The 13,116-nt window shown below is 40.5% G+C and overlaps 1 protein-coding gene across 1 annotated transcript in view; it reads left to right on the top strand.

Annotated features, from left to right (window-relative positions):
• LOC145401885 (kinesin-like protein KIF7) overlaps nt 1-13,116 on the top strand; it is a 291,971-nt gene that overhangs the window by 129,975 nt on the left and 148,880 nt on the right. The window contains exon 9 of the mRNA XM_080273993.1: nt 10,154-10,531. Coding sequence (XP_080130119.1) covers nt 10,154-10,531 — 378 coding nt within the window. The remainder of the gene's footprint in view (nt 1-10,153; nt 10,532-13,116) is intronic.

Below are 13,116 nucleotides of genomic sequence, written 5' to 3' on the forward strand. Positions count from 1 at the left end.
GTAAAACAGTGCAAGTGGAATTGTAAATACTGTATTGTGTAAATAATGTGTAAATAGCAAGTGAAAGTAATGAATGTAAATATACGTGAACAGTGGAAAATAGTTTTATAAGTTACTTCAAGTGACAGTGCATAACACAGTGTAAATAAAATAGAAATGTAAATAACGTAAATAAAATAGAGAACGTAAATAGAAATGTAAATGAGTAGTATTATAAGAATACGAGTATATACCCTAGGAGTAATGAAAGTAAAAGTTTCACTCCAGCATGTCTGAATACTATGAGTTATGAGAGTGAAGATGAAAGTGACATTCACTCTCAATGCTAGTATACAGGACGAGAAAGTGAATGCTACATATTTTACTGAAAGAAATTGAATCCCTACAGTGACAGTAAACTAATACTATTGAAGGAAATTTATGGATAAAGACTGTAGCTCTATATAAGTGTTATATAGTAATAGAAATATAAAGTGTGAGGGGTTTTATGAATAATAAATGACAGAGTACCAAGAGCAAACTAGCGCAAGTGCGACGGTCAGACGCGCTCGTAATTTTCATTGCTTTCACAGTTTTTTTTTTTTTTTTTGGAATATGGATCCCAAACTACTTGAAAATCATAGAGTAGTGTTTATAGTGTTAATATCTGGCTGTGGTAATCATATTACGGGTTGTCGGGAAGTGTAAAGTGGAGACTTCGTTACCCAACTTCAGAGGTCTCCACAAGTCCTACGGTAACGACGAAGGCTCAACAAACATTCCAGGAGAAAGCTGAAGGTATGTGCCATAAGCATATGTAATTTTCATATTCTAGGACTAATAACTGATTTTTGGCAAATATTTTTTGAGAGTCTGTCGGAGCCCGAATAACCCTGCGACACATGGAAAACATTGGTAAACATGCCCACGGTGTAGGGGTTAGACAAGTCAAATGAGGGCCTGAAAGTGCCTCAGGAGGTTAGAGAGGCATACAAAAGTGACGCATTTGTCACTGATGAAGAGGAGGAAGTGTGGAAAGTGAAGGAGATGGTGGTGATGATGACGGTTCACATCCTCCACAAACGCCGTCGCTGCATCTCTCCACCACGCTCCGAGCAAGAAGGTCACCTTACCTCCCTGCCACGACCCTCATCACCACAACCTTGCACCTCAGGGGCCATTTCCCCACAATCTGGCCCTTCATATGTAAGGAGAACAAGGTCTGTGGCTGCATCTCGTATGCATTGCAAGCCAGCATCACCCTAGGGAGCCCCTGTTACAGGTGAGTCATCACCTGTGTCCTCCCTCACCTTCACCTCTCCTTTCCCCGTCACCCATGGCTGTGGGCATGCTTGTGGTGCCAAGAGGCGCCTTATTCCTGCAAAATCATGCCCTAGCAGCCACGACGTCAGCAGGCTTGGCACTTTTGTGTGGGAGGAGGGTGAAGGCTTCCAGTCTACCCTACCTGTCTTTGATGAGACAGGGGCAGGTGTTAAGAGGGAACAATCCTGTCATTCTTCCAAGCCATATTTACAATAAGTACTGTATTAAGCAGTACCTGGTGGAGGAGATAAACTTTCACTAGGCTATATCTGTCTGCTGGCTTGAAGTTTCGGTGGCCCAAAGTGCTAAAATGAAAGAATGAACGACAGTGGAGGTGGGGTAAATGTATGTGTGGCTCGCATTGACTGTGGTAATGGCCCATGTAAGAAAGCATGTTGTACTGTAAGCTCACCCCGAACATGTTCTTGCCGAATGCGCTCGCAAGTATACGTGGTAAATGCTGGGATATGTATAAGACAACGTAAGATTAAAGAACCATTACGAAAACAATAAAAATACACAAGAGAGGCCTTTGAAAGGCCAAACCCTCAAACATCAGCACAGCATGCATGGTTTGTTTTGATCACATGCTCATGTGATTCGCTGTACTGCTTTCCCACAGTAAGGTACTGTATTTGTAAGTTAAATATTTACATTACTGTTCTGTTAAGTTTATATGCAAGTTAAAGTACTATTAAATAACGTAAAAGCAAGAAATAAAGTCTTATAACCAGTTTACTTGATAGGCATCGGAATAGGTTCTGAGACAATTCACCATGAAGTCAGTTCGCCGTCAGACAATTCCCCCGTCAAAATATGGATGATTCCCCATCAGGACAATTCGCACCCTGGACGATTCTCCATCATTCTATGAATATACTTATTATTAATTAATCAGTACTTATTATCATTTGAATTATATTTAGCATCACCCATAGCTGTCTTCATTAATGACGGTGAATTGTCTTGTTATTATTGTGACGGCAAATTGTCCTGAAACTAATCAGCGTCGGAATGTTGCCTTGTGTTTACGTATTTGTATGTTGAAGTTTTGCTGTGCAGTACTGTATTTGTAAGTTATTAAATAAACCTTCTAACCACATAAAGTGCTTCATATTGACTACCAATGGCAGATAACAACAAAACACCACATTTAAGGGGTCTAGGGAGCAAAATAAAAAGTAATTAAAATTTACACGGTTTCACGCCGGACACGCCATGGCTGGAACGAAACCCATGCATTCGGGGCAAGCTTGCTGTACATGACTATTGGGCAATAGATGAAATTTCACACACACCTGACATGTACTTGGCCATTCTAAAGTTCCTTCATTTCAACAGGAATTATGGCCCAGCCTGAAATGACAGATTGTGGAAGATTAGTCCACTTCTTACCATGCTCAAGGAGTCATTTATCAGGCTTTTCTGTTCATTTCAGAAAGTGATTATTGACGAGTCGCTTGTTCTTTTCCATGGTTGTTTAGCATTTTTTCAGTATGTGCCTTCGAAATGATATCACTTTGGCTAAAGTTCTTTGTCTCGTGCAATTGCAAGACTGGATATGTGCAAGATGTGATAATGTATTTGGCTGCAGATGTGGATATACCTAGTGATGATCCCCATGGGTTTTCCTGCTGCTGTGGTAACAGTGCTGATGAATAGTACTTTCACAAAAACCACATTTTGCACCTATAATTACTACACATATCCAACATTGATGCAGTATTTACTTTAACATGGGTTTGGGTCCTGTGGAATTGTCCGTGCCCAAAGATGGAATTTTCCATCATTCCCAGAAAAGACAGATAAAGGCACCCTATTAACCTGGAAATGTGGTAACATCTTGACAATTGCTTGGCACGGCAGGCGAAAGGTCACTATGCATACGATAATTCATCATGAGGTTTTGCAGGACACAGGCAAGACAGAGTGCAGGACCAGGCAGCCAGTGTTGAAACCAGAAGCTGTCAGTGATTACAATATCAACATGCAGCATGTGGATAAATCTGACAAGCTGATTGGAGAGAGAGTCTTTGGAAGGCTTACAGATGGTATAAAAAGGAATTCCTACACCTTTTGGTTATCAGTATTCTGAACAGTTTCATACTTTACAACAAGGTTATGGGTAAGAATTTTTCTTTACGCGAGTATGAGAAAAAACTGGCTCAGCAGCTGCTTTAAAAGTGTGGAACTGTTGAGGCTGCAAGTGGAAGGAGGCAAGTGTACCAGGTTTCACCAGCTGATAGTTTGGCCAGTAAACAATAACTGGGAAGGCATCATCTCGTCCATCTAAGCTGAACACCTGCAGGGCGTTTGACATACAGGCGTTTCCATGTGTGTTTAATGACAAAACTTCGGCCCATTGCGCGCAAGGAAACGGCTTCTCGGTGTCATGAGTGCTAGATTGCACTTGCCCAGAGTGCTTTTTTGTGTTCCACTGTGAATGTGAATTCTAAGCACTTGTGTGTGTGAGCATGTATGTAAATTGTGGACAAAGATGTACAGTAAAAGTTTTTTTTTTTTTTTTTTTTTTTTTTTTTTTTTTTTAAGTAACTTCACATGTCCAAAGCTGATGTGAAGTGTTTGTAAATATGCAGAGTTACCCAACCACTTATGAACAATCGTTTACCTTACAGTTTAGAATAAGGTATTCATTACACTAGTGCATGCTGCCTGCAGAAAAAATAAAATGGAAAGAAGGAAATTTCCTCTCCAAGTTTTTCCAGAGTGCAAAGCTGTAAGACATTGAGGGAAAAAATGGGTAAGTATTGTTTCCTTCACCTTCTCCCACACACAAACTAGGCAAAGTGCAACACTGTAATGGCTGGAAAACCATACAGTATATGCGAGCCACATGTACCGGGTGATTACTCATACCCATCACTGTGAGTAGGGAAAGTGGGGGAGATTGGTTACTAAATGGAAAATTCCGCAGCAAGAGGTCAGGCAACATTACAGACACACCACTCTCCCTGGGGAGTCAGTGTTATAATTGCTGGCCAGAGTGTGGGCGACGAAACCCAAATCTGGGCTGCGCGCTCAGTCGGACACATCCCGACTCATGCGATGCAATTAGCCTATCTTCTTTACATCCCTGTTCATCAACTAGACAACCTACAGACCTGGGGATGCTTTCATTCACAAGAAGAAGAGTTGTGAGTAATATGGTCTTTAATCTATTACCTTAACTGCCATACTTTTTGAAATATTAAGGTTTGAAAACAAGCAATTTTGGGAAATTTGTCCATACAGAGAGGATGACCATGGTATAAATTGCCTGACGTCTAGGGGTTAAAGAACTTAAATGCAGCAATATTGAATTTAGTTTTGTTCACAAGAGGAAGCTTTTCCCATACTTTAACTGTAATTTATGTATATGGCACCTTGCTTCATATGATATGAAATGAAATACAGTAATTACTCTAATATCCGGACGCCCAATATCCGAACATCCCCACTATCCGAACATCCCCACTATCCGGACATAAGAATGTTTCATACTGTACTTTATTCCATACTATACTTACCTCATTTCACTCTTTAATGTCCTTTATTGGTGTGAATAGGGTGTTAAGAGCTAGGCATGTGCAGTAGGAAGGTGTTTTTCTGAGTTAGGCTAGGTTAGGGTCCATAAGTACCGGTCCAGAAGCCAGTCACCAGAATGTTTATTATTTTATGAACCTACTTCTAAACCCTCATTTTATGTTTCTTTTGCATTTATTTCAGTCATTTATGTGCCTTATTGGTGTGATTTGGGTCTTAAATAGGTGCTATGCATGTCCAGAGGGAGTTTTACAGGTGTTTCTCTGAGTTAGGATCCATAAGTAAAAGTCCATAAGCTGGGGCCCAATATCCGGACAGAACCAATATCCGAACCTACCTATGGCTCTATTACGTCGGATATTGGAGTGATTACTGTAATAACAAAAAATGAAACGAAAAACTGCTGGGAAAATTCAGATAGATTACAACCAGATTACCTGGCTGTGGCCATTTATTTTCTTGACGACCAGTAACTTTTCCTTACAGCCAGATTTTCAGAACCTGTCTGCCTAGAGCCAGATTCCATCATCCTGTAAGGGGTGGCCATTTGTCTTTGAGTTTGTTTTTTTAGGGGGAGGGACACTAACCCTCTGCCAACCCACTGGTTGACATGTAGGGAACATGTAGGGGAGGGCGGTGATGATTCGGACGCTGTTTTAAAAAATATTTATAAAAATTCAGGTTTAGGGGGGAGTGGAAAGTGGTTTATGTTGAAATGTTACCACATCATTTGACTTATTTGGCTGGTAATATGAAATTCTTAGCTCTCTTCAGTTTTAAGCTATGGTTAACGAAACACAAGTGACTAAATCGTCCGAACCATCCCTACCAGTGGTGATGGATCAGACAGAAGGGTGGGATGGTTTGGTCACATGTGTTACGCAGCATATTCTTAATTATACGTGAGTTGGATTGGCTAAAAACAAACATTTATTGATTCAAAGACATTGTAGTTTCCTAAAGTACAAAATTAAACTTCGGAATCCAAATGAACCACTTGATATTTGTTAAAAAAAAAAAAAAAAAAAAAAAAAAAAAAAAGCTAATATTTTATCACTGAAATAACTTTCCCCAGATTTATTGATAACTGACTTAACCTCTTACTTTCTGCTTCAAAATTATGCATTAATTGTCCCCCCCTTTCTCTCTCTCTCTCTCTCTCTCTCTCTCTGGAATATTGACTTCACTTTTCACTTTCTAGGCCTTATTTCAGACATCAATAGAAACATAATCTCTTGGTATAGTAATTTATTTCCCTATTTCTGACTGACTAACTTAAGACTTTTAATGCATATTGTGGGCTGCAAAACTGAAATAGAAGTTGTAATACCCCTTCCTTCTTTTTACACTGTGAGGAGTAGGTTAAATAAACAAAACTATAAATATATATTCTCTGATAACTGTTAAGAATGGTACTTCACCATGAGTTCAAATATCAATGATCAAAAGAAGTAGCATTATCATTTGACATGGTCATGACTTGGTAGTAGTGGAGGGATAGTTCGGACTGTTCGAACCATCTCCCTTCTCAACCGTCCAAATCATCCCGAATCAATGTAATTAATTGATGGGTACTGTCAAGTTTCACACGAGAGTTGAACATTTGTTTTTCATAACAATATGTTCTACACGCAACAGAGATTCACCCTGATAATGCACAGTTTGATGCTTGGCATATTCATAAAGGTAGAGCTTATGATATACACTCAAATTATTACATAGGAGTTGCAAAATAGTGGTAGGTGGTGGCAACCATCATCCATTCACTTGATGTAGTGCTGCCTACTTCTTCTTTAGCCTTTATCATTCTTTTTCTGTGCCTACCCTCCTCTTCCTATTTCTCCCATATTTCCTGTCACTTCTTATTGCCTTTCTTTCCATTACAGGTGGCATTACATTGAGTGACAAGCCAAATGGTTTCCTGTAAGCCAAGAAACATTTACAGTGCTGGGTGGTAACCATATAACCAAACCGTACGTGCTCCCTATGTGTCAGCAAGTGGGTTGGTGGAGGGTTAGTGCCCCTCCCTGTAAAACAAATAACTCGGAGTCAGATGGCCACCTCTTACGGGATTATGGCGTCTGACAATAGATAGATAGATAGATAGTTGCAAAAAACATAAAATCTGACATGCCTAAAAAAGTGTGGCGTTTCTAGCTTGGAGGTTTCGTGTAGTCTAAGTAAACAAACTCTACCCTTTCACGCAAGATCTTGTGGCCCTAGGTCCCATATGTTTCTCAGGGAATGCACTGTCCGAACCATCCACTGTCTGAACCATCACCGCCCTCCCCTATGGGTTGGTTACATGGTTACCACCCAGCATTGTACTGTAAATGGTTTCTTGGCATGAGGAAACCATTAGGTGTGTCACTTAGTGTAAAGCCACCTGAAAAGGAAAGAAGAGCAGTGAAAAGTGACAGGAAAGATGGGAAAAACAGGATGAGAGGAGGGCAGACACAGAAAAAGAATGATATAGGCGAAGGAAAAAGTAGACAGCATAAGATCAGTGAGTGGATTATGGTTGCCACCACCTACGATGTAAAAAAGATCATCTGACAACTCCGCTCTTGATTGAGGAGTAAATGGATGTTAAGTGTAGTTCAGTGGGCTTCTTCGTAACCATTTCACTTTTTTTTTTTTTTTTTTTTTTTTTTTTCTGAATGCCCCGTACATAGGGGTTTAGAGATACATAAAGATAATTGTTTTGATAAAATATTCCACACCAAAAAACAGACCATTATTTCCTGAGTAAAATGATGTCTAACATGATGTAAAAAAAAAAATAATACTGTAATTACCTGTGTGGTGTGCTGTCAAAACCTGTGGTGTTGGAGCTCATCCACTGCCAGATGTACAGGTATGCCATTCTGTATAATGATGAACTCAGACCTGTTCTTTGTTTTTTTTTTGTCTTCTGTAGTGGCATTTTCATATTCACTCTCGTCTGACAACATAATCTGAGTCATCAGACATTACTTCCATCAGTATCAGGTAAGCTCCTGTGGCAGCAAAATATCTCATACCATGCCTCAACATACAGTACTTCTCGTACATGACAAAAATAATAGACAATAAAATAGCCCTCTCATGATGGCAGCTCCTCAGTCTTGCCACTTCCTGATACTGAATCACTATTGGGCTCCCAGTACTGGAGCACAAATATTTAAAGTCCAGAAAATGTATATGTGCCATCCGATGGCTACAGACATATCCTTGGTGGCATATTGATATGCCACCCAATGTGAAAGGTTTAATACTGTAACCTCCAGTGGTAGATGGTGGTAACCATTATCCACTCACTTGATGTAGTGTTGCCTACTTTCTCCCCCAGTTTTTACCTCGCCTGGACGAAGTCTGACAAGGTATCATTTTTGGTCGAGTTTGTTTGTTTGTTTCTTTCTTTGTGAGCAACATTATAGAAAAACGGCTGAATGAAATTACATGAAAATTTCAGGATATGTGGGTACTGGTCCCTAACTCCCCAAAGAAAGTAATTAAATTTTGGAGGTAATCAAGTGACCATGAAAGGTCAAAATCAAGGTCGTAGATTATCAGAGGGCTATAAGTTGAAAGCAATTGAAGATAGGGATATTTTCTTTTATGAACATATAGGAATGCATAATACAGTATGGGCTTTCATTTGGCACCAAGACCTTTGACTTTGAATGACCTTGAAAGGTCAAACTCAAGGTCACGGATATTCAGGGGGCTATAACTCGAAACTGGTTGAAGATAGAGTTTACTATTATCAACGTGTAGGAAATCCCATATGGGTTTTTAATTGGTACCTTGTCCTTTGACCGTTAGTGACCCTGAAAGGTCAAACTCAGGGTCACATATATTCAGGGGGCTATAACTGGAAACTTGTTGAAGATAGAGACATTTACTGTTACCAAGATATAGGAAGTCTCATATGGGCTTTCATTTGGCAGCATGACCTTTAACCTTGAGTAACCTTGAAAGGTCAAATGCAAGATTAACGCAGATTTTCAGAGAGCGTAACTTGAAAACATTTGCATCATTACCTTAGACTTTAATTACTGTTATCAGCATATACGAAATCCCATATGCATTTTTAATTGGTACCGTAACCTTTGATCATAAGCAACCTTGAAAGGTCAGACTCAAGATCACGGATATTCAGGGGGCTACAACTTGAAACTCATTGAAGGTAGAGACATTTACTATTACCAAGATATAGGAAGTCTAATCTGGGCATTTATTTGCCAGCATGACCTTTGACCGTGAGTGACCTTGAAAGGTCAAATGCAAGATCACGGATTTTCAGAGGGCGTAATTTGAAAACATTTGCACCATTACCGTAGACTTTAATTGTGCTCTGACAATAAGTGGCAGAAACAAGTCAGTACACTATTTAACAGCAATAAAATAACTGCTGTCGGGCGAGGTTTGTTGTGCCAGGCATCACTTGTATTATTCTGTTTCTGTGTCAGCCCTTCAGTTTTCCAACTTCTTCCTTTCCTTTCAGTTTTATTTCTCCTCTTTCCATTTCAGGTGACTCTGCATTGAGTGACATGTCTAATGGTTTCCTGCAACCCAAGAAGCCATTTACAACACTGGGTATTAAACATGTAACTGGATCAGTGTGTGAAATGGAGCCTTCTGTGGTCCCCTTGTTAACTGGGTGGCGATGCAAATGCATCATCCACCCAGGAACCAGACCTCCGCACCTCTCCCTGCACCTTACTGTGGTGAGGTGCTGTTAACCTCAAGGGAACCTCAAATTATTTCATGGGATGGCCCTGCAGGTGTAGTTACTTTTCAGTGGTTGATGGGTCTGCTTGGCCAGACAGTCTGGGATTGATCAACAACAACTGTAACCTTTGCTTTTGTGTTTTCATATTTCTGATCTCACCCACCCTTCTGAATTACAATATAGTAATTTCTGTGTCTGACTCTAGGCATAGGCTTCACAACCTGCTCCCATAGCCCAGTAATCTTCCTACATACCATAATGTGCATATATATTAGTTTGAGTGTATGGCCAGACAGTCTGGGATTGATTAACAACAACTGTAACCTTTGCTTTTGTGTTTTCATATTTCTGATCTCACCCACCCTTCTGAATTACAATATAGTAATTTTTGTGTCTGACTCTAGGCATAGGCTTCACAACCTGCTCCCATAGCCCAGTAATCTTCCTACATACCATAATGTGTAGATATATAAGTTTGAGTGTAATGATTGTATTCAAAAGGTTCCCTACTATTATATCTCACATCTCATTAAAAATAAAAGTGCTTCCCATTATGACAGCTCATATCCTTTTTTTCCTGTTTATCCCAAGATTTCAGTTTGCTGCATCTCAGCTGCATCTGCTGGTGTCGAGTGCGGAGGACCTACTCTCAGAGATCCTACACAGCCCCTCTGGTCAACCCCCAGACCGGTCCAAGATAGAGGCTTGGCTGTGTATGAAACAGGAGGCCGAAGACTGTATTGGGGTCGATTCTGGAACATTGCGGTTCAATAACAACCGTGTACTAGATGTGATAGAGGAGCTTAGTGAACCGGAAATCAACTGCCGATCATCATCTGCTGCCACCCACGCCGACAGTGATACCTCCTCAGTGTTGTCATTTGGAGAAGAGTTTTATGACCAACTATTAGTCCTGGCCATGAATTTTCGCAGTCTCACAGATCAGCAGGTGGAGGAGGTGCAAGACAGGTACAGTACAGTATAATATTATATGCTTATTTGGGGGTTATCATTGTCCTTAGAAGGTACCTGCCATGGGAGTAGTGTAAAATCAAAAGTCTAGTAGCTGGCCTTGCACAGCACTTCCAGGCAAGGAACTCAGTCACATTTGCAAAAAGTCAGGATTGAGACTACTTAACCCTATCAGATTTTGGGGCCGGGCAAATTATGTCTATGACAGAGTCAGCCACTCATGCTGACCCACATCTTCGCGGCCCAATATTTTACTTTGCTCTGTGTAAATACACTTTTCATGACAGAATGTTGGTTTTGGTGTCATTTTAAAGCTGAATAGTTGTACTTTATCGTAGTATGTTAAAAAAAGGAGAACCATCCATCCATCATCCAATCCCACGTTGCCCCATGAGGAGCATAGGAGCCTGGGGCTAGGCAGTTGGTCCTGACATTTAAGATGAGAGTGACCAACCTCACTCATCTCTCAGTGGCATTACATGAGCAATAAACCCCAACCACCCTTTGGATACAAACCTTCACCGGCTCAGTCCGATTGGAGCACATTAATTACCCACTAAACCACAAGGCACCAAAATTTGATTATATGGTTACCAACTAGCGTAGTAAATGGTTTCCTGGTGTACGGGAAACCATTTGGCTTGTCACTTAGTGTAGAGTCACCCACAGGCAGAAGGGAGAGGAATGAATGAAGGAATGAAAGACAGAAGAGGGAGTGTAAAGTCACCCGTAGGCAGAAGAACGAGGAAAGAATGAAGGAAAGAAAGATAGAGGAAGATGGAAGGAAAGAAGGATTGAGGAGAGGACAGGGCAGACACCCAAGAGCAGTACTGCATTGAGTGAGTGGATGGTGAGCAAAGAAATAAAATGTCAAAATGATGAGTTGAAGTTAGGCAAAAAGCAAAAATGTTATACCTTGCCTTAGAAAAATATTCGGCAAAAAATAGTGAGTAAAGATATGTAAATATGGTTTAAACCATGCAAAAATACAATAAATTACCTTTACAGTGATATATAGATTATGGTAAGTTTTGCATTTCATTGCGCAGTAAAGCGAAAGGAAAGAGATGCAGAATTTTGTTTTAGTCTCGGGCGTATACAGTATTCGCCTCGTGATGTTTTTCTTTGATCGGTCAACTTTCTATGATAGGATGCTGGTTGTGGTGTTATTTTGAAGCTGAATAGCTGTACTTTATCGTGGTATGTTCATAAAAGGAAAACAAAGAAAATAAAAAGTCAAAGTGATGAGTTGAAGTTAGACAAAAACCAAAAATTTTATACCTTGCTGTAGAAAAATATTCACCAAGAATAAAGTTATAAAGAAACAAAGCCATGAGTCAGACCAGCTGTGCAGTACCGCCACACATAGAGCAACCATTCCGTGACAACATGCTCGAGCCTCTTTGTTATGATCTATAAATGCGATTTATGGTGAATATTTTACAAAAGTTTCTTAAAATGACGATTAAAAGCGTCATCCGAATCTCTGAGGTTGGATTTGAAACGACGATCAAAATAGTAATTTGAATCTCAAAGGGCTAATATACCGGTATATAATCTGTTCTAGTTATCTGTAGTATAGTTGTATTCCATTGGGTAGACTGGATTCATTAGCTTTGGATGCCAGCTAGTCTTGGAGAAAGAAAATCCAACTTCAAGGTTAGTGACCTAAAGGACATATTGTCATTTACAAATTTGCCCAGACTACTTGCTCATGGCAAACAGGTGGTACTGTTGCTGCCCAGCGCTCATTATCACTTGATATCTGTCAGCAGGTGAAAAAAAGATTGAACATGCATGCATGATGGTCATCAAAGACAATAATGTATAAGGCCATTGTATTTGCTGATAAGCATTTGGTTAATATCTTATTCCATTTCCCACCCCTCCTCAGGGGCTGCATGTTTTCATTCCACCACGTTCATTAACTTCTTTTCCTCGTCATTATCCAAACCCTTTTGCCTGCTTAAGAATGTGGTAGGGTCCAGAAAACAAGGAAAGAGAAAGCATGAAAGTTTTTTGTTGTTGCTTAACCCTGATCTTTCTGGCCGAGCAGACCCATTGACCATTGGTTAGCAACAATGTGAGGGTTTTCTTACAGGTACAGTATAGTACTGTACCTACAGTGTATAGGGATCTGGCACCCCCTTGTAGTAGACAGTGTCATACCAGGGTCGGAACAGGTTCCTCCCCACAGTGGGGCACAGGGAAAGAGCAAGACCCATCAGCAACATACCTAATGAAATGGGCTAGGCACTGATTCACACACCATTCAGTCCCTCCGGAAGCTTGGCTCCACCTTACAAGCCTGACTGTCTGTGTAGTTTAACCCCTTCACACCCATGTCGCAAGGGGTCATGTAGCCCCCCCTCCCCCCCCGACCATAAACATGCATAAAGCATACTTAACAGAAAATACTTATTTTGTCTTCAGTAAAGTGTCATATGTTCCCTTTCTTTATCCATCCATCATCATCCAATCCTACGTTGCCCCATGAGGAGCCTAGAAGCCCGGGGCTAGGCAGTTGGTCCTGGCATTTAAGATGAGAGTGACCAACCTCACTCATCCCTGAGTGGCATTAC

The sequence above is a fragment of the Coenobita brevimanus genome, chromosome 57 (genome assembly GCF_032717465.1).
Source record: "Coenobita brevimanus isolate Jiangsu-jjx chromosome 57, ASM3271746v2, whole genome shotgun sequence".
Taxonomy (NCBI): domain Eukaryota; kingdom Metazoa; phylum Arthropoda; class Malacostraca; order Decapoda; family Coenobitidae; genus Coenobita; species Coenobita brevimanus.